Genomic DNA, 27213 nt, shown 5'->3' on the forward strand with positions numbered 1-27213 from the left:
GTGAACTTGTCTAGAGAGCATGCGCCAAAACCAGATTGGCCAGGTTTGCTATTTATCGCAACAGTTTTTGTGACAAAACCATCTGTACCCCATTTAATGTACATGTTTTATCCGGTACATGGGAACTTAACCACAAAAGTGATTTTTATCACACACAGACACACAGATTTTTATCCGCAGTTTGATGGAAACTCACCTCTGGTGGGAAAATGCACATATTGTTTTATGCAGATTTGAGAATATTTGCATGAAAATCTGTCACCAATTGGTACAATGATAACAGTACCTATTTATACATCGTCTTTCATCTTCTTTTTCCTAATCTTTCCCGTTCATTCCTCTCAGGAAAAGACAAAAGGGTGGGTTTGGCTCACACATTTATGGGCGTGTCAGTCATGGAGGGTCTCTGCTAGACTCCGCCTAAGTAGACAGTGCCTGACAGAGCCCCTCCCCTTATTCCTGGATTGGTCCAATCTCCACCGGCCCCACCCATTTCTCCAGACCCTCCAAGGAACGTGGCCGGATCGAACCTCTTCTCACCCAGGTGCCGTCCGTTTGGTGAGGGCGGCGAGGGCTGTGCTGTGATTGGTTGACTGCGGGTGGGAGTGCAATGCGGATTGGAGGATGTCGGGGGACTGGGATGAAGACCACCTGTGTAAGAAGGCGCTCACTCTGGTGGAGGAGTTGTGCTTACACTCCTCAGCGAAGGACAGCCATGAAGCCAGCTGCCAAGACTTCGTCTACATGATGAGGGGACAGCAGCACGAAACAGGTAACAACATAGTAACATACAGTAGCATACAGGAATTATTCACATACACTAACATACAGTAACATACAGTAACATACAGGAATCATTAACAACACACTAACATACAGTAACATACAGTAACATACAGTAACATACAGGAATCAGTAACAACACACTAACATACAGTAACATACAGTAACACACAGGAATCATTAACAACACAGTAACATACAGGAACATACAGGAATCATTAACAACACACTAACATACAGTAACACACAGGAATCATTAACAACACAGTAACATACAGGAACATACAGGAATCATTAACAACACAGTAACATACAGGAACATACAGGAATCATTAACAACACACTAACATACAGGAACATACAGGAATCATTAACAACACACTAACATACAGTAACATACAGTAACATACAGGAATCATTAACCACACAGTAACATACAGGAACATACAGGAATCATTAACAACACACTAACATACACTAACATACAGTAACATACAGGAATCATTAACAACACAGTAACATACAGTAACATACAGTAACATACAGGAATCATTAACAACACACTAACATACAGGAACATACAGGAACATACAGGAATCATTAACAACACACTAACATACAGTAACATACAGGAATCATTAACAACACACTAACATACAGGAACATACAGGAATCATTAACAACACACTAACATACAGGAACATACAGGAATCATTAACAACACACTAACATACAGGAACATACAGGAATCATTAACAACACAGTAACTCCAGTAACATACAGAAATCATTAACAACACACTAACATACAGTAACATACAGGAATCATTAACAACACAGGAACATACAGGAACATACAGGAACATACAGGAATCATTAACAACACACTAACATACACTAACATACAGGAATCATTAACAACACAGTAACATACAGTAACATACAGGAATCATTAACAACACACTAACATACAGTAACATACAGGAATCATTAACAACACAGTAACATACAGTAACATACAGTAACATACAGGAATCATTAACAACACACTAACATACAGGAACATACAGGAATCATTAACAACACACTAACATACAGTAACATACAGGAATCATTAACAACACACTAACATACAGGAACATACAGGAATCATTAACAACACACTAACATACAGGAACATACAGGAATCATTAACAACACACTAACATACAGGAACATACAGGAATCATTAACAACACACTAACATACACTAACATACAGGAATCATTAACAACACAGTAACATACAGTAACATACAGGAATCATTAACAACACACTAACATACAGTAACATACAGGAATCATTAACAACACACTAACATACACTAACATACAGTAACATACAGGAATCATTAACAACACAGTAACATACAGTAACATACAGGAATCATTAACAACACAGTAACATACAGGAACATACATGAATCATTAACAACACACTAACATACAGGAACATACAGGAATCATTAACAACACACTAACATACAGTAACATACAGGAATCATTATTAACATAGTAACATACAGGAATCATTATAAACATAGTAACACACAGTAACATACAGTCACATACTTGAATCATTAACAACACACAGTGATATACAGATACGTACCGGAATCATTAACAACACAGTAACATACAGGAATCATTAGCCATGTATAGGACATGGAGGTTTTTCTGTCCAAGTGACATTAGCAGGAAAAAATCCCAGGAAAAACTCCTGGCCATAGTAATGTGTATTGTGGGATAGAGCAGAATATCCTGAAGAAGAGATATTATCTGGGTTCCGATGCCAGGGTTGCCCTGAGGGGCTGGCTAGCACTCCCACAACTAATCAGGGCACCTCTGGAACACTTTGAAATATTCATGAGACATTTCCAAATTGATAACGAAGGTCCAGCCCTCTGTTTATAGGGCAAACCAAAGAGTCCAAGTGCAATCCCAACCTGGCTAATTGTAAATATGGAGCATCGTCACAGATCCCTTTGAATTAATTCTACACAGCAGAGTGGATGAGTGGTGGCGCTAGCTAGCTGCAGTCCCAGCAGCATTCTGGTCCTGTGTGGATTCTCATGGAGAGGTTTTGGAGCGGTGGCAGAAATGTGCAGTAGTGGAGATTAGAGGGGATGCGTGTGGATCAGTGTGCTGTAGTGTAGATTAGGCTGGATCTGCTGCATGGAGCACCTAGAGATTTGTGTGACACAGTGCAGGATGTCATCATGCAGTGGGTTTGGTGGGAGGCGTTAGCGGCTAGCCTCTGGGTAATGACGTGATAAACCAAAGCAAGGGCCTCTGGGCAGTACAGGATCCGCCATCCGTCGCCTGTCTGTCAATCAATGGCTTGTGTAAGCAGGGTGGGTGTGAGCTGTTTGATGTTCTGCCTGAAAAACTCCCAGTCGGATACATCACTTACTGATTGACAGCCGGTGTCAATCTGTCCCATGCTGGGTTTGTGTCTCAGAAGAACCACCCCCGCCTGCCTCCACCAAGCTACCCCCCTCACACACACACACACACACACACACACACACACACACACACACACACACACACACACACACACACACACACACACACACACACACACACACACACACACACACACACACACACACACACACACACACACACACACACACACACACACATGTTAACGGTTAGGTTGTGTGGATTAGGACTGACCTATGGAGATCAGTATTGAGCACCTGACCTCCTGAAAGACTAATGAATAAGCAACGTTTTCCCGCTGACAGTCCCCCCCCCCCACACACGCTTGATCACAGCCCTGTCTTATCTATGCCCCCTGAGCTGCCACACACAAACATGCACAAACACACGCATGCAGAGACACACACACACTGTTATTCTCTCTCTACCGTCCTAAACCCCTCCCCTCTTTAGTTGTCTCTCTAAATCCTCGTTGCCTTGTTTGTCCTCCATCTCTCTCCATCATTCATTCTCTCGTTCTTTCTCTCTCCATCGTTATCTCTTTTTGTTTTCTTCTGTGGCATGTTGGTAGATGGTGACTATATTAACCTGGCTGTATCCTTCTGGGTGGACTGGAGGTGTAGATGGAGAGGCTGAATGTGACCAGTCAGCCAATATGTCTGTTTCAACATGGTTACCAATCTGTCTCTATCTGGCCCGCCCCTACAGCCTCTCTCCTCTCCTCTCCCCCCTCTCTTCTCTCAGAATCTCCCTCTCTCTCTTATCATGCTCTACACATATTCCCTCTGTCCTTATCTCTTCTTCCCTTTTCCCTTTCTCGTTCCCCCGCTCATTTTCTTTCCCACCATCTCTTTCGTTACACCTCCGTTCTCCCCCTTAGGGCTCCTCTCCCCTCTCTCTCTCTCTCTCTCTCTCTCTCTCTCTCTCTCTCTCTCTCTCTCTCTCTCTCTCTCTCTCTCTCTCTCTCTCTCTCTCTCTCTCTCTCTCTCTCTCTCTCTCTCTCTCTCTCTCTCTCTCTCTCCATCTGTGTTATGTTCTCCACAGTGATACATCAATGTCCTCCCACCTCTCTCTCATTCTTTCTCTCTCTCGCTCTCCCCCTCTCCCTCTTTGTCTCTGATCATATCCTTTGAACAAGTGCTGATTAATGTCATACATAGACTGATGAATAATTCACCACAGTGAGCGAGAGGAGAGAGAGAGAGGGGGAGAGAGAGAGAGGAGAGGGGGAAGAGGAGGGAGAGAGAGAAGGAGAGGAGGGGAAGAATGATGGAGAAAGTGCGGGAGAAGGAGAGAAAAGAAGGGAGAGAGAGAGAAGGAGAATAGGGGGAGAGATGGAGGAGAGAGAGGCAAAATAAGACAGCATGGAAAAAGGAGAGCAATGGAGGATGTGAGAGAAGACTAAAGAAAGGGGGAAGAGATGGAGAGAGAGAGACAGAAGGAAGGCGTAGAGAATTCCAGGAGATGCACCCTAGGGTTGGAGGAGTGTCTCGCACTGGCTGCTGTTGTCTCATTTACTCTCAGTCTCGTTGTCAGTGAGTTATAGATATAGTTTCAATATCTTTTGAATGATTGAACAATGTTTGTGTCTTTGTCATGCCCACAAAGCCACTTCGGATTGAACCGAGGAAAGACAGAGCCAGGGAAAGGAAGGGAGAGGGTGAAGGAATGATAGATAAACATAAAGCATACCACCCTGCATACCACTGCTGGCTTGCTTCTGAAGCTAAGCAGGGTTGGTCCTGGTCAGTCCCCTGGATGGGAGACCAGGTGCTGCTGGAAGTGGTGTTGGAGGGCCAGTAGGAGGCACTCTTTCCTCTGGTCTAAACAAAGATCCCAATGCCCCAGGGCAGTGATTGGGGACACTGCTCTGTGTAGGGTGCCGTCTTTCGGATGGGACGTTAAACGGGTGTCTTGACTCTCTGAGGTCATTAAAGATCCCATGGCACTTATCGTAAGAGTAGGGGTGTTAACCCCGGTGTCCTGGCTAAATTCCCAATCTGGCCCTCAACCATCACGGTCACCTAATAATCCCCAGTTTACAATTGGCTTATTCATCCCCCTCCTCTCCCCTGTAACTATTCCCCAGGTCGTTGCTGCAAATGAGAACGTGTTCTCAGTCAACTTACCTGGTAAAATAACGGTAAAATAAAATAAATAAAATAAAAAACAGATACACAAAAAAGAGAGACGGAAATAGGAAGAGAGGGAGAGAGAGAGGGGGAAGGAAAGAGAGGGATGGGGAAGGAAAAATAGAGAGATGGACAGACAAAAAGAGAGAGAGCGATAGAAAGACAGATAAAGAGAGACATTCTCCAGGTCCAACACTGATCGCTCTACACCCAGACAATGGCCTCAGGTGATTGGCAGGCCTCTGGTCTGTGTATTGGATAGGGCTGGAGGAGCTGTCCACCAGACTGGTGCTGAAACCACGCTTTTTTACTTATTTTTTTCTCACCAGGATGACCAGGATGACCCCCGTTTCCCCTCAGACAAAATATTTTAGCCGTCAGTGATTAAAAGCTCATAACCACGAGCACAGGCCTAATCACATCACAGGAAATATCATTGTGGGTGTTAGTGTTTTTATTGTGGTGTTATCAGTCCACCAACGTTTGTTCATGTTTAAGCTGCCATATTCAAAATGGGTATATTAGCATTTGAAGCGGCATATCACATTACGCTCACAGTGTGTTGTCCCTCTGCTCTGATGATGTGGGATTTAGTGGATTTTGGTCTGATAGGGGCTATTTGTGATGAGGAGTGGAAAAAGGAGGCTTCATTGAGAGAATAAACTATGTGAAGGATACTGATTAATGTGACATGAGGCTTTTGGTATTTTAGATGATGAGGTTGAAGTATTGAGTCTTCATCCATCATTGCCTGAAACAAACTCACCCTCTATCTCTGTCTCTCTGTCTCTCTGTCTCTCTTCTCTCCATCCTTCCCTCTCTCCTCTCGTCCTCCAGAGATCTCTGTCAGCCTGTTGTCGGTGATCGTGACGTTCTGCGGGATCGTCCTTCTCTCAGTCTCTCTCTTTGTCTCCTGGAAGCTCTGTTGGTTGCCATGGCGAGACAAGGAGGGTGGGGGCCTGAGCTTGACATCGGGGCTGATGCCCGGGGGCGGGGGTGGGATGGGCGGCAGTGGGGGGGCCTCCCTCCTACCTCCTGTCATGCAGAGGAAGGCGTCCCACTCCTCACTCTACCCCTCCCTGGCCCAGCCCCAGCAGCATCACCCCCACTTCTCTGACCTGGTGGGGGTGGAGAGTGGCCACGGGGTGGGGGGCGTGGTGGGAGGCCCGGAACAGACCCAGGAACACTCCTACCTGGACATGGACTCCTACCCCAACAACGCTGGTGAGAAGGAACGCCTGATCTCACCCCACTGATACTGATGTGGCTGTATTATAGCATGTGTACAGAGTTTGCGTCATATAATGCCTTGGTCGATGTTTTAAATCTTGTACTATACCAACATATCATATTTATATCGATAAAATGATCTGTACTATATTACATTTGAACTCCACTGACGGTGTGTCTAGCCAGAGTATTATTAACACATCTTGAAATGGTGCAGCACATTGCTAAATGCACTACAACCGACCCATAAACTGAAGAAATAAGACACAACAATCTCTCTACTCTATAGAACCAGCTTCACCTTCTATACAAACACCTCTTTTCTTCTTTCTATCCCCCTTCTAATCTCTGCACTCCTTTTTCTGTATTGTCCTCTCTCTCTCTCTCTCTCTCTCTCTCTCTCTCTCTCTCTCTCTCTCTCTCTCTCTCTCTCTCTCTCTCTCTCTCTCTCTCTCTCTCTCTCTCTCTCTCTCTCTCTCTCTCTCTCTCTCTCTCTCTCTCTCTCTCTCTCTCTCTCTCTCTGGTCTGTGGTCTAGGGAATCTTAAATTGAGCCAGATGTCTCCAGAGTTGCCCCCCACCACTGAGGGGGGAGCCGCCCCACCCCACAAAGACATGCCCAACGCCCACTCCCAGCAGCAGGTCACTGCACGGTCAGTACTGTACTGTGTGTGTGTGCTTGTTTGTTTGTGTGTGTTCTCTGTGTCGGTGATTACAAAGAGGTTATGGTATATGTAGTGAATTTATGTGTAATTGATTAAAATATGCAGGATGTGATATATCTATCTATCTATAAACTCAGCAAAAAGAAACGTCCTCTCACTGTCACCTGCGTTTATTTTCAGCAAACTTAACATGTGTAAATATTTGTATGAACATAACAATATTCAACAACTGAGACATAAACTGAACAAGTTCCACAGACGTGATTAACAGAAATGGAATAATGTGTCCCTGAACAAAGGGGGGGGGGGGGGGGAATCAAAAGTAACAGTCAGTATCTGGTGTGGCCACCAGCTGCATTAAGTACTGCAGTGCATCCTCCTCATGGACTGCACCAGATTTGCCAGTTCTTGCTGTGAGATGTTACCCCACTCTTCCACCAAGGCACCTGCAAGTTCCCGGACATTTCTGGGGGAATGGCCCTAGCCCTCACCCTCTGATCCAACAGGTCCCAGACGTGCTCAATGTGATTGAGGTCCGGGCTCTTCGCTGGCCATGGCAGAACACTGACATTCCTGTCTTGCAGGAAATCACGCACAGAACGAGCAGTATGGCTGGTGGCATTGTCATGCTGGAGGGTCATATCAGGATGAGCCTGCAGGAAGGGTACCACATGAGGGAGGAGGATGTCTTCCCTGTAACGCACAGCGTTGCCTGCGATGACAACAAGCTCAGTTCGATGATTCTGTGACACACCGCCCCAGACCATGACGGACCCTCAAATCGATCCCGCTCCAGAGTACAGGCCTCGATGTAACGCTCATTCCTTCGACGATAAACGCGAATCCGACCATCACCCCTGGCGAGACAAAACCGCGACTCGTCAGTGAATTGCACTTTTTCCAGTCCTGTCTGGTCCAACGACGGTGGGTTTGTGCCCATAGGCGACGTTGTTGCCGGTGATGTCTGGTGAGGACCTGCCTTACAACAGGCCTACAAGCCCTCAGTCCAGCCTCTTTCAGCCTATTGCGAACAGTCTGAGCACTGATGGAGGGATTGTGCATTCCTGGTGTAACTCGGGCAGTTGCTGTTGCCATCCTGTACCTGTCCCGCAAGTGTGATGTTCGGATGTACCGATCCTGTGCAGGTGTTGTTACACGTGGTCTGCCACTGCGAGGACGATCAGCTGTTCGTCCTGTCTCCCTGTAGCGCTGTCTTAGGCGTCTCACAGTACGGAAGTTGCAATTTATTGCCCTGGCCACATCTGCAGTCCTCATGCCTCCTTGCAGCATGCCTAAGGCACATTCACGCGGATGAGCAGTGAAGACCCTGGGCATCTTTCTTTTGGTGTTTTTCAGAGTCAGTAGTAAGGCCTCTTTAGTGTCCTAAGTTTTCATAACTGTGACCTTAATTGCCTACCGTCTGTAAGCTGTTAATGTCTTAACGATTGTTCCACAGGTGCATGTTGTTATGTTACATCCTTATTCTAAAATGTATTAAATAATGTTTTTCCCTCATAAATCTAAACACAAATACCCCATAATGACAAAGCGAAAACAGGTTTTTAGAAATGTTTGCAAATGTATTCAAAATAATAAACAGAAATACCTTATTTACATAAGTATTCAGACCCTTTGTTATGAGACTCGAAATTGAGATCAGGTGCATCCTGTTTCCATTGATCATCCTTAAGATGTTTCTACAACTTGATTAGAGTCCACCTGTGGTAAATTAAATTGATTGGACATGATTTGGAAAGGCACACACCTGTCTATATAAGGTCCCACAGTTGACAGTGCATGTCAGAGCAAAAACCAAACCATGAGGTTGAAGGAATTTTCTGTAGAGCTCCGTGTCCAGGCACAGATCTGAGGAATGGTACAAAATAATTTCTGCAGCATTGAAGGTCCTCAAGAACACAGTTTCCTACATCATTTTTAAATGGAAGAAGTTTGGAACCACCAAGACTCTTCCTAGAGCTGGCCTCCTGGCCAAACTGAGCAATTGGGGAAGAAGGGCCTTGGTCAGGGAGGTGACTAAGAACCCGATGGTCACTTTGATAGAGCTCCAGAGTTCTCCTTTGGAGATGGGAGAACCTTTCAGAAGGAAAACCATCTCTGCAGCACTCCACCAATCCGAGTGGCCAGACGGAAGCCACTCCTCAGTAAAAGGCACATGACTGCCTGCTTGGAGTTTACCAAAAGGCACCTAAAGAGTCTAAGACCATGAGAAACAAGATTCTCTGGTCTGATGAAACCAAGATTTAACTCTTTGGCCTCAATGCCAAGTGTCACGTCTGGAGGAAACCTGGAACCATGTAAAGCATGGTGGTGGCAGCATCATGCTGTGGGAATGTTTTTCAGCAGCAGAGACTGGGAGACTAGTCAGGATCGAGGAAAAGATGAACAGAGCAAAGTACAAAAGTACAGAGAGATCCTTGATGAAAACCTGCTCCAGAGCGCTCAGGACCTCAGACTGGGTCGATGGTTCACCTTCCAACCTTAAGCACACAGTCAATACAATGCAGGAGTGGCTTCGGGACAAGTCTTTGAATGTCCTTGAGTGGCCCAGTCAGAGACCAGACTTGAACTCGATCGAACATCTCTGGAGAGACCTGAAAATAGCTGTGCAGCGACGCTCCCCATCCAACCTGACAGAGCTTGAGGATCTGCAGAGAAGAATGGGAGAAACTCACCAAATACAGGTATGCCAAGCTTGTAGCGTCATACCTAGGGAAGACTTGAGGCTGTAATCTCTGCCAACGGTGCTTCAACAAAGTATTGAGTAAAGGGTCCACCCCCACCTTGTCACAACACAACTGATTGGCTCAAATGCATTAAGAAGGAAAGAAATTCCACAAATTAACTTTTAACAAGGCACACCTTTTAATTGAAATGCTTTCCAGGTGACTACCTCATGAAGCTGGTTGAGAGAATGCCAAGAGTGTGCAAAGGCAAATGGTGGCTACTTTGACGAATATCAAATATAAAATATATTTTGATTTGTTTAACACTTTTTTGGTTACTACATGATTCCCTATGTGTTATTTCATAGTTGTGATGTCTTCACTATTATTCTACAATGTAGAAAATAGTAAAAATAAAGAAAAACCCTTGAATGAGTAGGTGTGTCCAAATTTTCAACTGGTACTGTATATATTTTTAAGTATGTGATAATTATATTATCTAAGGGTCATCACATTTCTGTGATTGGTTGTCTAGTGTATACATTTTCTGAGTGTTATTCTGAGTATTAACCCTGTCTGTCTCTCCAGTGAATGTATGTCTGTGAATTAACCCTATCGATCTTTTTAGTGTGTGTTATTCTGTTTTCTTTTTTACAACCCTGTTTCTATTTTTTATGTAAATGCCATGTTATAGAATGGTCCAGACACCTTTTTTGTGATTTCACTTATTTTGGGGAAATTTACCCCAAACATGCAAATCACTTCCTCATCTGGTTGTGTAGTACGGGGGCCCTGACAACATGGAAAAAGGCTCCAAAAACACCCAAATACGTCCTTTTAGAAACGGCAAAGCTCTCAGTATAGTGATGCAGGTCTTTAGATGTGGTACACATGAAAATGTGTCATTACGAACTTTATCCGTAACGTTATATTCCATTTTGTTGCGACTCGAGCGATACTACTCCGTCCATTCTACAGGTAACTGCCAAAATAAAGGAAACACTTGAGTAAATGAGGGATACAAGGTATATTGAAAGCATGATTCCATATGTGTTATTTCAGAGTTTTGATGTCTTCACTATTATTCTGCAATGTACTTCCACACAGTAGGTTCCAGGCATTTGTAGATGCCCAGCACCCTATTAAGACACTTTATTATGGAGTTTCCTTTAATTTGGCAGTTACCTATAGCAGCAGTCTAAACAGAGAATGGAACAGCTGGATAGGGGAAATGGCTCAAGTAGCACAAAATGGACTATAACATTGCTGATAAAGTTCGTAATGACACATTTTCATGTGTACAACATTTAAAGAGCTGCATCACTATACTGAGAGCGTTGCCGTTTCTAAAAGGACGTATTTGGGTGTTTTTGTAGCCTTTGTTCATGTTTTTTCAGGGCCCCCGTACTACACAACGTACTGCACAAGGTAATGCACAACGAGGATGAAGAAGTGCTTTTCTGTTTGGGGTAAGTTTCTCAAACAACTGAAATCACAAAAAAGGTGTCTGGACCCTTCTATAACATGCCATTTACTTCAAAAATGTAGATTTGGTTGTAAAAAAGAGAACTTCTCCTTTAACCCTGTCTGTCTCTCCAGTGAGTGTTAATGTGTCTTTCTCTCTCCCCAGGCCCAAACCCATGACTCACCAGTTGTCCAGCCCTGATTTCCATGGTGAGGAGAAGACCGAGCAGGTGACCAGCATTGGCCAAATCAAACCGGAACTCTACAGACTGCGTGGGGGCGACCAGGGGGAAGGGAAAACGGGGGACAATTGCGGCAAGATCAGCTTCCTCCTGCGCTACGCCTTCAAGTGAGTGAACCGATTCACTTAATTAATCCTCTTCACACCTCGGTCTGAGTGCACTGTTAAATATACATTACATTAAGGCTTAGACAGAGGATCAACAGCTGCTCTGTCATCACAGCTGAGTTAAGGTACTTGCCCTAGAAATTCTATCATTGCAGTGTCAAGTATCACACAGTGGGAAGTTTTTATCACCCATATATACTTTTACATTATGGACTAAATAGTGTACACAAGATACATAGATAGATAGATAGATAGATAGATAGATAGATAGATAGATAGATAGATAGACATTGTTATTGTAATTGTCTAATTTTCCATACCTTGAGTGCATTAGTCATGCATGCCCCTTGTTGTAGGTTTTCTGCAGCACTGGCTCTGTTTATGTAAATGGTGGGTGTGCCCCCCTTCGGAGGGTTGAAGATGGGAAGATGGAGGGAGGACAGAGGAGAGGAGGGAGAGAGCAGGGGCAGTGTAGTACAGCCTGCTAGGTCAATCTGTCTAGTCTATCTGTGGCTCTGTGGCTGCCTGGTGGGGTCCTTTCTTTCTGCCGTCACACAGAGAAACATTACAATGGAGAAAGAAAGTGCTGATGTTCGAAAAACAAGGGAGTGAGAGGCAGTTAGGGTCATGAATTATATATGGTGAGCTACTTTAAACAGCAGACCCTGTCAACACATTATAACACCAGACTGTTATAACACGAATTACAGACACACAGAATTAGAGGGAGAGGGAACGAGAGGGAGAGGGAACGAGAGGGAGAGGGAACGAGAGGGAGAGGGAACGAGAGGGAGAGGGAACGAGAGGGAGAGGGAACGAGAGGGAGAGGGAACGAGAGGGAGAGGGAACGAGAGGGAGGGAGGGAGGGAGGGAGGGTGTTGGTGTATATCTACCTACATGTATTTCTACCTCACGTCACAAGATCATTTGTTCTGCTCTGCTTTCTGACACACTGTGAATCTTTGTTAGAAAATCTAGAGAGAGAGGAGACAGAGGGAGAGGGAGAGGGAGAGGGAGAGGGAGAGGGAGAGGGAGAGGGAGATATAATGTGTGTCACCTTCTCTTCACACTGTTCGCACTGTGTGGGATAATTGTAATGTATTTACCATACATCAATGTTAACGTGCTAGACCCGAGCACATTTGGGGAATAGCAGTTAGGACAACAATGTCAATTTTCCCTCGGGCCCTCTGGGAAATGTATTTTCTATTGACACTGTAGTTAAAAGCTGACACTAGTGCTGTGGGAATAGGGCGGTTTCCAGACATTGTCTGTGAGGAATAGTATAGCGAATTTCCCTCTGACAGATCAGTAATAGGTGTATTTTCTGCCGAGTGCTTCTGGGACCGTGTTAGTAGGCTGTCATTGTAAATAAGAATTTGTTCTTAACTGACTTGCCTAGTAAGCCTACTAAAGGTTAAATATATATATATATTTTTAAAGGTTGTCTTTTGTTCCTGCTCTTTGTTGTCTTGATGTTCAAACGGACATGTGAGAGTAGGAACACTACAGTGTTTGTTGTTGTAATGAGGTAATGTTGTTGAATGTGACATGCCATCAGGGCCAGCTTTTATACAGGACTCACCTGGCATTTTCAATTATGCTTTATAAAACTACACTGCTTATAGTCATACACGTACTGACAGTGTGTATCGACTTCCAAGCGGAGATGATACTGGACTTAAAGTAAGTAGATAGACTTAAGAAATACTAATTGGACATGTTTCTCTGATTAACGTGTTTAACCAATTTAAATATAACTTCCTAATTTACAAATTACGGTATTCATCTTATCCCTGATTTGATGTGATTGTAGGATTGGCATGTTTACCTATTTTCCTTAATTGGACGCGATTGCATGATAAACATGAAACCTGATTGGATGCAATCGTGTCATCAACAGGCTTATCTCAGTCCTGATTGGGCCAGATGATTAAACAGTGTGTTTGTCTGAGCTGCTATTGGCTATAGCCTGGTGGTGCTCTCTTCCCCAGAGTTCACGCTGTGCTCCTAAAGGCTCGTAATGAAGTGGTGACACGCTCGTTAACGCAGAAGGACAGGGTATAATGAGGTCTGATTAAAGGCCTGCCAGCCATCTGCACTCTCTTAATTAAATCCCTCATAAGTAGTTCTGCAGACAGACCACTGGACGTAGGGGGTTTAGAAGGACGTCTTCGCGTGTGTGTGTGTATGCATGTGTATATGTGCAAGATTGTGTATGTGTGTGTGCGGGCGTGTGTGTGTGACCCAGACTGACCATAACACAGTGGAATAGCCTCCTATGAGGAGTATTAATGGCTTGGCTTCTCTCTGGCCTCTCTCCTGGGGTGTATATATATACACTGAGTGTACAAAACATTAGGAACACCTGCTCTTTCCATGACATAGACTGACCAGGTGAATCCAGGTGAATGCTATGATACCTTATTGATGTCACTTGTTAAATCCACTTCAATCAGTGTAGATGAAGGGGGGGAGACAGGGATTTTTAAGCGTTGAGACAATTGAGACATGGATTGTGTATGTGTGCCATTTAGAAGGTGAATGGGCAAGACAAAAGATTTAAGTTCCTTTGAACAATGCTGCTGGATTTGTCACACAACAGTTTCCCGTGTGTATCAACAATGGTCCACCCCCCAAAGGGCATCCAGCCAACTTGACACAACTGTGGGAAGCATTGGAGTCAACATGGGCCAGCATCCCTGTGGAACGCTTTCGACACCTTGTAGAGTTCATGCCCTGACAAATTGAGGCTGTTCTGAGGGCAAAAAGGTGCAACTCAATATTAGGAAGGTGTTCCTAATGTTTTATACACTCAGTGTACATATGTGCTTACTGTGGTTACATCTCACTGGAACTGCTGGAGCCGATCTGTAGCTTTGTAGCAATGGATTATGCTACTTGTAGAAGTTGCTCTCATTCACAGATCTACCTTCCTCAAATTCCCCATTAGTAGGGAGTAAACCCTTAAATCAGTGTCAAGGGCTGCTTCATCCTGGATCCCCATCGACCCACTTCATAGATACAACATACTCTCCTAACCACTCCACTGTCTCTCTATCTACTCTGTAGCCCTATGTCTGTCCAGGTAAGTTTGACATATAGATTGTGTTGTGTGTGTGTCTCCCAGACGGTGAGTCTAACATAGATTGTATATGTGTGTCCCCGTCTGCAGTACAGAGCAGCTAGTGGTAAAGATCCTGAAGGCTGTAGACCTGGCTGCCAAGGACGCCAACGGCTTCTCAGACCCCTACGTCAAGATCTACCTACTGCCAGACAGGAAGAAGAAGTTCCAGACCAAGGTAACACATTTATCAAGCCTGATCCCAGATCTGTTTGTGCTGTCTTGCCAATGACCATAAATACCTTGGAAGACAGTGCAAACAGATCTGGGCTCAGGCTGTCATTTATTACACTTGTTAGTTTTCACACAAATTGGGCTGGTTTTCAGTCCAGTTTGAAGGCACAGTAAAATACTAACCTGACAAACGTGTAGTTTCACTCCGATGCCAATTGAGAAATGTGTTCATGCATAACTTGGAGTAATGTGTGAATCATCCATTGATGTCACTCAGAGATTTGTGTGGAGTTTCATTGCCGTTTCTCAAGTTGGGATTTTATTCTAAATTACTGTCAGTAATTTATTAGAATTTACAAATGCAAAGTCTACTCCCTTGCACATTGGAATTAGCTGATATTTTGTTCTGAATAAATATGTTAGTCTGTCTAGCAGACTCTCTTGCAGACTCTCTTGTTCTCTCTCCCTCTCCCTCCTTCTCTCCCTCTCCTTCCCCTTTCTCCCACCTATTCCTCTTTACCTCTATCCCGCTTTCCCTCCTCAATTCCCCCCTCTCCTCTCTCCCACAGGTCCACAGAAAGACCCTAAACCCTATCTTCAACGAGACGTTCCAGTTCGGTGTCCCCCTGGCAGAGCTGCACTCCCGGAAGCTACACTTCTCTGTCTACGACTTTGACCGCTTCTCCAGACACGACCTGATTGGCCAAGTGGTTGTGGACAACCTTCTGGACTTCAGCGAGGGCACAGGGGAAAAGCCTGTCTGGAGGGACATCGTGGAGGGCACTGCGGTGAGAGCCCATGCCTGACACCATAATGCCACCGCAATGCCACCACTATGCCACTATAATGCCACCACTATGCCACTATAATGCCAACACTATGCCATTATAATGCCACCGATATGCCACTATAATGCCACCACTATGCCACTATAATGCCAACACTATGCCACTATAATGCCAACACTATGCCACTATAATGCCAACACTATGCCACTATAATGCTACCACAATACCACCACTATGCCACTATAATGCCAACACTATGCCACTATAATGCTACCACTATGCCACTATAATGCCAACACTATGCCACTATAATGCCACCTCTATGCCACTATAATGCCAACACTATGCCACTATAATGCCAACACTATGCCACTATAATGCTACCACTATGCCACTATAATGCCAACACTATGCCACTATAATGCCACCACTATGCCACTATAATGCCAACACTATGCCACTATAATGCCAACACTATGCCACTATAATGCCAACACTATGCCACTATAATGCTACCACAATACCACCACTATGCCACTATAATGCCACCACTATGCCACTATAGTGCCAACACTATGCCACTATAATGCTACCACAATACCACCACTATGCCACTATAATGCAACCACTATGACACTATAATGCTACCACTATACAGGCACTATAATGCAACCACTATGCCTATATAATGCCGCCACTATAATGCCACCACTATACCACCACCATACCTCTATAATGCCACCACTATGCCAATATAATGTCACCACTATACCACCACTATGCTACCAATATACCACTATAATGCTACCACTATACCACCAATATGCCACTATAATGCCACCACTATACCACCACTATGCCACTATAATGCCACCACTATACCACCACTATGACACTATAATGCCACCACTATACCACCACTATGCCACTATTATGCCACCACTATGCCACCATAATGCCACCGCTATGGCACTATAATGCCACCACTATGCCACTATAATGCCGCCGCTATGCCACTATAATGCCACCACTATGCCCCTATAATGCTGCCGCTATGCCACTATAATGCCACCGCTATGCCACTGCTATGCTACCATATGCCACTATAATGCCACCGCTATGCCACTGCTATGCCACCATATGCCACTATAATGCCGCCTCTATGGCACTATAATGCCACCGCTATGCCACTGCTATGCCACCATATGCCACCTCTATGCCACTATAATGCTGCCGCTATGCCACCGCTATGCCACTATAATGCCGCCGCTATGCCACCGCTATGCCACTATAATGCTGCCGCTATGCCACCGCTATGCCACTATAATGCTGCCGCTATGCCACCACTATGCCACTATAATGCCACCGCTATGCCACTATAATGCTGCCGCTATGCCACCGCTATGCCACTATAATGCCGCCGCTATGCCACTATAATGCCACCGCTATGCCACTATAATGCCGCCGCTATGCCACTATAATGCCATTGCTATGCCACTGCTATGCCACTATAATGCCACCGCTATGCCACTATAATGCCGCCGCTATGCCACTATAATGCCACCGCTATGCCACTATAATGCCATTGCTATGCCACTGCTATGCCACTATGCCATTGCTATGCCACTAATGCCACCGCTATGCCACTATAATGCCACTGCTATGCCACTATGCCACCACCATGACCACTGGCTGTGCCGAGTTAGGAGGAAGCAGGGGAGAGTGATTAAATAGCCTTTAGATCTAGCGCAATTTAACTTGTATCTTCTTGGGGACATTGAAAGATTGACATTTCATTAATGTACTGTGATGACAGTTGCCTTCAGTTTGAATATGCTGCCCGTTTAGATTGTGACACCTGTCATGTCTCTGTGGCAATTATCAATGATGCCTGCTTCATGGTTTAGCAAACCAAATGCAAGATGGTGGTCTCTTTTACAGACCCTGCTCTCAGCCTGTGGCTTTGGGTATTACTGGCTGAGTGTTTACCACATGTTTGCTGGGATCCCTGTTTGAAACTTGACCTGTGTGTGTGTGTGTGTGTGTGTGTGTGTGTGTGTGTGTGTGTGTGTGATACAGGAGAAGGCTGACCTGGGGGAGCTGAACTTCTCTCTGTGTTACCTGCCCACGGCAGGCCGGCTCACTGCCACCGTCATCAAGGCCACCAACCTTAAAGCCATGGACCTCACCGGCTTCTCAGGTGACTTACCTACTGACCACAGCACACTGACCGCAGCACACTGACCGCAGCACTGGGGGTCGTCTCTTCTGTTAGAAACAGCCTGACAAGACTCACAACACACATTTTGTATTTCAACTATTATTTGATTGCAATTAGGCCTGCATAAACAGATGGAGCAAACACATCAATTGACTGAATTCATGAATATTTGAATGTTGATATGTTACATTCTGTAAATATTGCCCAAATAAATACTGTTCAACTGTTCCAAATGCAATGAAGTGCCAAAAATCTGTTTTGTGGCAATGTTGGAAACACAAGCAAATAGCAAACATCATAAACGTTGGAGTGCTAAAAACCGCAGCCAACAAACAACCAAATGCTATAAACACAACCATGTCCTGGCCTGACGGATGGCTGGGACTTAGGTAGCTGATGATGATTTCATTCATGAACGCCTAACTAAAGTAATTGAGTTATTAATCCTGCCTGTGAGGATGTGATGATCCTGCATTACCATGGTAACAGTTACTATACTGACGAAATGACACGCTAAATTATGAGGCCACACCGTTATTATTTATTTTATGATTAGGAGATTATTAGAATGCCTAACAAAGGTATAAAAAAATCCACCATAAAATCAAATGGTAACTCTCAGTGTTCTGTAAGTGCTACAACGGACTAGAGCGGCAGTTTTTATTCTGTGGTAATTGACGTGAATACACCTGTTTTACTTTGGCCTTAATCCGCCTCGTCCAAGGGGCCTTGATTTGTATGTCTTTTATGTGTTAAAGACAGATGCCTGGACGTGGGAGTATAATGTGTTAATAGCCTGCTCAAGGTTTGTCTCTTATCTTTGTCCCTCTCTTTCTCTTTCTTCCATTCTCTTCCTCTATTTCTTTCTCTCTCGCTCGCTCTCACTCTTTCTTTCTTTCTCTCGCTCTTTTTCTCTCTCTCCCTCCCTCTTTCTCCTTCTCTCAGACCCGTACGTGAAGGCTTCTCTGATATGTGATGGCCGCAGGCTAAAGAAGAGGAAGACATCCATTAAGAAGAATACATTGAACCCCACCTACAACGAGGCTCTAGTCTTTGACATCCCTCATGAGGACATCGACAGGGTGTCCATCATCATCGCTGTCATGGACTATGACTGGTAAGAAGAGACCTGGGCTGTTATTACTTTATTACTGGACAATGGGAGTTTTATACGTTTGTGTGGGATGTGAATGTAATTGATACCATTATATTACCGACTACATATTTGGATGGATGCTGTTGTTAATTGTTAGATAAGGGCATGTCTGTTGTTAAATGTTAGATAAGGGCGTGTCTGTTGTTAATTGTTAGATAAGGGCGTGTCTGTTGTTAATTGTTAGATAAGGGTATGTCTGTTGTTAATTGTTAGATAAGGGTATGTCTGTTGTTAAATGTTAGATAAGGGCGTGTCTGTTGTTAATTGTTAGATAAGGGCGTGTCTGTTGTTAATTGTTAGATAAGGGTATGTCTGTTGTTAATTGTTAGATAAGGGTATGTCTGTTGTTAATTGTTAGATAAGGGCGTGTCTGTTGTTAATTGTTAGATAAGGGCATGTCTTGTTAATTGTTAGATAAGGGCATGTCTGTTGTTAATTGTTAGATAAGGGCATGTCTGTTGTTAATTGTTAGATAAGGGCATGTCTGTTGTTAATTGTTAGATAAGGGTATGTCTGTTAATTGTTAGATAAGGGTATATCTGTTGTTAATTGCTAGATAAGGGCATGTCTGTTGTTAATTGCTAGATAAGGGCATGTCTGTTGTTAATTGTTAGATAAGGGCATGTCTGTTAATTGTTAGATAAGGGTATGTCTGTTGTTAATTGTTAGATAAGGGTATGTCTGTTGTTAATTGTTAGATAAGGGTATGTCTGTTGTTAATTGTTAGATAAGGGCGTGTCTGTTGTTAATTGTTAGATAAGGGCATGTCTGTTGTTAATTGTTAGATAAGGGTGTGTCTGTTGATTGTTAGATAAGGGCGTGTCTGTTGTTAATTGTTAGATAAGGGTATGTCTGTTGTTAATTGTTAGATAAGGGTATGTCTGTTGTTAATTGTTAGATAAGGGTATGTCTGTTGTTAATTGTTAGATAAGGGTATGTCTGTTGTTAATTGTTAGATAAGGGTATGTCTGTTGTTAATTGTTAGATAAGGGCATGTCTGTTGTTAATGGTTAGATAAGGGCATGTCTGTTGTTAATTGTTAGATAAGGGTGTGTCTGTTGATTGTTAGATAAGGGCGTGTCTGTTAATGGTTAGATAAGGGCATGTCTGTTGTTAATTGCTAGATAAGGGCGTGTCTGTTGTTAATTGCTAGATAAGGGCGTGTCTGTTGTTAATTGCTAGATAAGGGCGTGTCTGTTGTTAATTGTTAGATAAGGGTATATCCATTGTTAGTTGTTAGATAAGGGTGTGTCTGTTGTTAATTGTTAGATAAGGGTGTGTCTGTTGTTGGTAGTTGTTATTTTTATGGTGTGTAGCAAGGTTATTATAGTAAACTGAAACTAAAACAAAAACTAATTTACATTTACATTTAAGTCATTTAGCAGACGCTCTTATCCAGAGCGACTTATTATGACGAATCATCACTCAAAACCATTTAGTAAATTTAATTAAAATAATTAACAAACACGTTTGAAATTTTTTAACTATACTGACTCCAAAACTAAATAAAATAAAAACCATCATGAATTATGTTTTTGGGGGGCAAAAATCGAACAGGGTTTTCAAGCTAAACTAATGATTGGTTGACAATAGAGCCTCCCACAATGCAGGTGATGACTGCAGGATGAAGTTGGTGAAGAGCAACTGCAGAAACTTGCAGTTTACTACAGTCAAAACTTCATGACCTTTGATCATATGATTTTTGTAAGTTCATGTAATTGACATGTAGGCTCCAGTCTGAGAATTTTTATCACCAGAATGCAACACTTTAAAAGGTGGTGACCAACGATGGAACTTCAACGCTCCTGGTTGTTGCAGAAATTGACCCACCACTACTGTTTACTTTGTGCATCTACGTCATCTCCCTGAGTGTACCTTTAAACCTAACCTAACCTATGACCTGACCCATCACCTTATGCATTACTGCCCCACAGTGGCAAGAAGTGACATTCCAAAAAACACAAAACTATATGCATGTTTTTATAAAAAGTAAACTAAATAAAAAAACAAAGTAAAATAGATCTGAAACAAAACTGAATTTCGAATAAAAATCTTAAAACTAATAGGAATATAAACAATAATAACCTTGAAGTTAGCACTCTGTTACGTTGATAGACATTGCTATTGGGTTGGTGTGTAGTTAGTACTGGATCATGTGTAATGTATGTTGATGGTGGTTATTATTGGGTTGGTGTGTAGTTAGTACTGGATCATGTGTAATGTATGTTGATGGTGGTTATTATTGGGTTGGTGTGTAGTTAGTACTGGATCATGTGTAATGTATGTTGATGGTGGTTATTATTGGGTTGGTGTGTAGTTAGTACTGGATCATGTGTAATGTATGTTGATGGTGGTTATTATTGGGTTGGTGTGTAGTTAGTACTGGATCATGTGTAATGTATGTTGATGGTGGTTATTATTGGGTTGGTGTGTAGTTAGTACTGGATCATGTGTAATGTATGTTGATGGTGGTTATTATTGGGTTGGTGTGTAGTTAGTACTGGATCATGTGTAATGTATGTTGATGGTGGTTATTATTGGGTTGGTGTGTAGTTAGTACTGGATCATGTGTAATGTATGTTGATGGTGGTTATTATTAGGTTGGTGTATAGTTAGCACTGTGTGGGTCTATTAAGTTGATAGATGTTGGTGTGTAGTAGGATGAGTCATTCTGTTACCTTAAAATAACTGTCCAGTGTTAAATTTGACCTATTATTACTTACAATATGAGTGAAATAGTTTTCCTTCCAATTTAAAAAAAATTATGTATGTTAAGAAGCTTTTCTGTGTTGGAATAGTGTGGGCGTACCCCAACAGAATGATGTGGGTGTATACCGGTCGTTAAAAATATCCTCCTCTAGACCAGTGATTGGCCAGCTCATCCTCCTCAGGAGTATGACACCATACTCTATGAGGAAGTAGCAAGCATTATGAAACGGTCTGTATGAGATACAAGTTTGAGGTGTTTTTTCTCCAATTCATGCTTTGGCCACTAATACGAGTACAGGATGAATAAACACAATTATTTGGGTATGAGTTAGCAGAATATGAACTTTGAAAAGTGTGATTTTCACTGCACAGTTACTTTAATAGCCGTTGTTGTGTACTAGCATGGGTCAGTCTAAAACATTGATAGACGTTATTTGTTTGGTGTGTAGTTAGTACTATGTGGGTCTGTACCGTTGATAGACGTTGTTATTTGGTTGGTGTGGAGCAGTGGTCTGTTGAACACATAGCTGATTGTCCCAGGATTCCTCCTGTTTTACATGAGGATGGGCGCCTCATGAATAAACATGGGTTATGCTAATGCTAATGGAAATAGTGTCTGGTGGTGAGACACTGTGTAACCATGCCAGTGTGTATCTATCTGGCACTCTCTATCACACCCTCCATCATCACACCATCGCCTGGCTGGTGTGTGTTTGTGTTTTCTTTTTCTATTATTAATAAACCCATGTTGTAGGTTATAGTATCTCTATAGTTGTGTGTGTGTGTGTTATCTTTTATGCATTTAAAACCCAGGTTATAGCATCTCTATAGGTCGATGTTTGTGTGTGTGCATGCATGCGTGTGTTTGTGTATGATATGAATGTGCTCTCCATTGGTATTGAAACCTTTGTAATAGTCTCTGTATATTGTGCGCTCACTATTGAATATCCAACCTCTGTGGCCGCATTCATTTTCCCAGCACTCAAGGTGGATAAATGAGTCCTACTTTGCCTGTTCGTCACAGTCTCTCTCCGTCCCCCCCCCCACCCACCTACCCTCTCTCTCTCTCTCTCTCTCTCTCTCTGGCTGTGTGTTGGTCAGTATTGGTCATAATGAGGTCATAGGAATGTGTCGTGTGGGCAGTGACGCTGAGGGTCCTGGGAGGGAGCACTGGACTGCCATGCTGGCCAACCCCCGCAAGCCCATAGACCACTGGCACCAGCTCGTCGAGGTAATTATGTGCATGATGTGATGTGTGTGTGTCTGTGTACCGTTGAGTGTGAGTGCGTGACTACAGTGCATTTTTGTGCAGGCCTGTGCTCTCATTCTATTTTCCTACTTCATGTATGTAATTGTACTTGGCCTTCTTTTCCCCTGTTCTAACTAGTCTTTGTTTTTCTATTCAGTCGTTGTAAGTAACCACACATACATACATACAGTAGTCTGGGGGCCACATGTATCAAGCGTCTCAGAGTAGGAGTACTGATCAGTTTTTCCTTTTAGATCACATTGAATAAGATGACACGGACAGGGGGTACCTGATCCTAGATCAGCACTCCTACTCTGAGATGCTTGATACATACTGTACAACAACTGGTCTGTCTATTCATCCACTCACCATATTTTTCATTAGTAATGAAATATCTATTTTAGCATACATGTACTTTTGTTATGTACAGTGTCTGTGTTGGTGATACTAACTCTGCTTTAATATATTTTTCCAGGAAAAACTTGTGGCCTCATTTGTGTCAAAGAGTCCCGCAGCCTCTCCCAAGCCTCACATCGTGGTGGACAGTCCTCACTCTGAGTAGAACTGTGAGTAGAACGCTTGGTTCAATGCTCTCACATGCAGTGCCAGGATCAGTGTTGGAGTCCTTTCCATTTCAATTCAGACAAATTAGTTGTATGATTTAGAAAACATCGTCATTACAAAGGACGGGCAATTTCTGCTTCATGAATTAGATTGAATTGATTTCCTGCATTGCCTTTATTAAAGTGGACCCCAACCCTGACACAATTTTTCAATATTCCATAGCTTTATGTGGAGGGACCTATATAACCACAGCTTTGTGATTATAAACTTGGTGAATGTGATCCAGCTGAGACTCAGAGGCTGTTAGATTAACGAGCTGTGAGGCAAGAGTATCTGTACCATCTAGATGTTATGTACCCCACCCCCTGACTTACTGTACTCTAAGGCTCTGTTCTCTGTTTATGTTTCTTCTCACCCGCACTGTCTCTCCTACTTTATCTCTCTCTCTCTCCTTTTCTCCCCAGGTTATTATCATCTTTCCAGTTCCAGACTTTCCTTTCCTTCTGCTCATCTGTGAATAATTCTCTCCATCAAACAAAGAGAGATAAGGAGACACATCGACTGCTACTGCTGTTCTACTGCTACTGCTGAATATTCCAACTCCTGTCCTGTCGCAACGAAGCACAGGAAAACAGATTCTACATTCTATACAAGCAACACTTAGAACGCTGACACACACACACACACACACACGCACACACACACACACACACACACACACACACACACACACACACACTGCTTCAGGTTAGTGCCAGTAATTCATCCAGGAGGAGTGTGATGATGCACATTTCTCCCTCCAATCAAATCTGAGCCTAAGGTTTCTGCACTGTATGGACTTCAAAAGACAAAACCATGTCAATGCTTTACTTTAGGCCATTAGTATACAAGTGTAGGAGTTAGGAAACATCCATGTAGTGTTTTCAGCAGGACAAACATCAGTTGTGGAGACTCTAGTCTAGTCCATTCTTGAGGCCTGGTTTGGGCCTACCCTCTGGATCTGGGCTTTTCTGGCTTTTAGCTGGAGGAAGGAACGTTTGCCGGTCGTTATTATTGATGTCAGGGGAGGGAGAAATGTGGATGAACCCATCTGCTGAAGCATGTTACGTAACCTTGAAATGTGTTCCTTCAAATCATTATTTTGTCACCTTCTTCATGGTGCTCATTAATGTGAATTTGCTTTTATTTTTCTATTTGTTTGGTTTTGGGGGTTTGTGTAATATAATCATCCAGAAAGAAATTTATCCATACCATTTTTTTACGATCCACTAAGGATGTGACCATGAGTACTTGAAGACCTGAACTATTTGAGCACCTTGGGATGTTACAGGAATAGTGTTCCACTGTTTGGACATACTGGCAGACTTTACCCCAGAGGACTCTACAGGGGAACTGTGATGAGGACGGACCTGCTCGGCTTGGAGTGCACTTACTGGAAATATATCCTACAGGGAAGGATTTCACCATTATATCGAATTTTTCTATCATTCCAAGATTTTGTTTATTTAAATTGATTATTTAATTTTAAAAGATAAAAATTGTCTGCAGTCCATGTCTCCGACTGGACGACAACGTTAGAAGGACACACACATTTGTGTTGCTTTGATTTGTGTGTATTTCTGTGTTTGTGTGTGTGTTTTGTATTCGTGTGCATCTGTGTATGCCTGTGTGTCTGTGTGTGTGTCACTGTGACCTTCTGTGTGACATGTTTCTGTGCTCATGCCGTCCCTATCTTCTACCTGTCCTCGCGGCCCCACACCATTCCTAGCATCCACAGACAAACTCCTGTCGTTGAATAAAATGTGTCTTCTGTCCTGTGTGTCTTAGAGGAACCATTTTTGTGTAGGACCCATTGCACTTGGTGGGGAGTGGGATACTTATGATCCCTGATGAACAGTCGGTCTCTCACAGAGATTAGAGTGTATTGTCTGTGTTGTTTCCTTGATCAGCTGTCAGTCACTCAAAAGTGCCCCCCCTGCCTGATCTAAGTAACTGTGTTGGTTGTGTACTTCTTTTAGTAAATGTGTACTGTGTGTCTGAGGGGAAACCAGTTGGCACCGTGATGTTAGATACGTTTTGATTACTTGAGGTAGAATTTTGGGGCTGAGTAATGACTCTTTTATGTTCCCTAGTAGTCCCTCCAAAGGGGAGACAGAGAGGGGGTAGCCATGTCCTTTATCTTTAGTGAAATACGATGACCCCCTGTTGACGCTCTGCACTTCCTCTTTAAGCACCATGTGGCTACTGCCATGAGAGAACCATGTCTACCACCACTTCTGCTACTATAACCTCAACTAACAGCACTACTAATCCTATGGCAGCCATTTCCCCTTAAACGCATTCAGGAGGATCCAGTTACTATTCCAACTTCAGGCCAAGGAAGTGCAGGGATGCTTGGTATGTACACAGATTAAAGCCGTATATCCCATATCATAGCCAGAAGTTTTCCATCTGGAACTGTATGTCAGCTCAGGTTGTTCTGGGAGGTCATTGATCTGCCTGTATAAGTAGATACTATAGTATTGATCCATTGGCCTATCTCCAGGCTCTGTCTCTATCCCTCACAGTCCACATTCTTCTCTGCCCCATAACACTGTGGTGTTAGCACTCACTCAGCACTGGAGGTTGCTAGTGTGCTCTCAGTATCACCTCTCTCGCTCTCTCTAAATATACCTTTCTCTTGCCCCTTTATCTGTTTCTATACCTGTGTCTCTCTTTCTCTCTCTCTGCCTGCCTCTCGCTCGCTCTCTCTCTCTATATACCTTTCTCTTTCCGCTTTATCTCTTTCTATACCTCTCTCGCTCTCTTTGATTGCTTGTTCTCCCACTCTATTTCTGAAAACTCCCTTTTCCCCACTTCCCTCTCTCTCCACACAGCCATTCACCCCCTCTCTCCGCCTCCCTCCATCTTGCCCGCTCTCTCTGTGTGTAGGACTCCTCTCTCCTCTGTCTCTCTCAGTGTTAGTGCAGTTCTGAATGGACATGGGGAAACGTGTGTGCATGCTTATATTAAAATGAATGATGTCAACTTGATGCAATGAAAATTAAATAAGTGATGCTTTAAGCAAAACCTGACAATGAACTTGATATTAATACTACTAATGACGAAAATGGAGACCTAGCAATCGTTATCTCTGTAATCAAAACAATGATGATAAATAACATTGTTTATCCTGTATATCTTCATTAAATAGTTATTCCTGATTTAATTTTTGATTCTTTAAAAAATATATAATTTCTTCAGAAGTTTACTTTTTATATGGGTTAAATGGATAAATAGACGTTTGAACAGAAGTGAGACATTCAGTCAGGATGTTTGTTTCAGCCAGAGAACTAGGGGGAGGAGGGTGAAGAGGAAGATGATGTAGGTGAACGTGTGGGAGATGGTGTGGCTGAAGCAATGATCATGGAAATAAAGGATATGTATCATCCAGCCTCA

At 43.2% G+C, this 27213-nt stretch overlaps 1 protein-coding gene across 2 annotated transcripts in view; it reads left to right on the forward strand.

The window, feature by feature from the left end:
- Positions 1-27213, forward strand: part of LOC139530615 (synaptotagmin-C-like) — a 44517-nt gene extending 17304 nt beyond the window's left edge. For both annotated transcript variants that reach the window (XM_071327222.1, XM_071327302.1), the window contains exons 3-13: positions 346-772; positions 6238-6624; positions 7167-7281; positions 11608-11790; positions 14966-15092; positions 15658-15876; positions 17956-18076; positions 19043-19214; positions 23064-23193; positions 23687-23777; positions 24240-27213. In XM_071327222.1, coding sequence (XP_071183323.1) covers positions 625-772; positions 6238-6624; positions 7167-7281; positions 11608-11790; positions 14966-15092; positions 15658-15876; positions 17956-18076; positions 19043-19214; positions 23064-23193; positions 23687-23773 — 1689 coding nt within the window. In that variant the 5' untranslated portion in view covers positions 346-624 and the 3' untranslated portion in view covers positions 23774-23777; positions 24240-27213. The remainder of the gene's footprint in view (positions 1-345; positions 773-6237; positions 6625-7166; positions 7282-11607; positions 11791-14965; positions 15093-15657; positions 15877-17955; positions 18077-19042; positions 19215-23063; positions 23194-23686; positions 23778-24239) is intronic.

This window comes from Salvelinus alpinus, chromosome 1 (assembly GCF_045679555.1).
Source record: "Salvelinus alpinus chromosome 1, SLU_Salpinus.1, whole genome shotgun sequence".
Classification (NCBI taxonomy): Eukaryota; Metazoa; Chordata; class Actinopteri; order Salmoniformes; family Salmonidae; genus Salvelinus; species Salvelinus alpinus.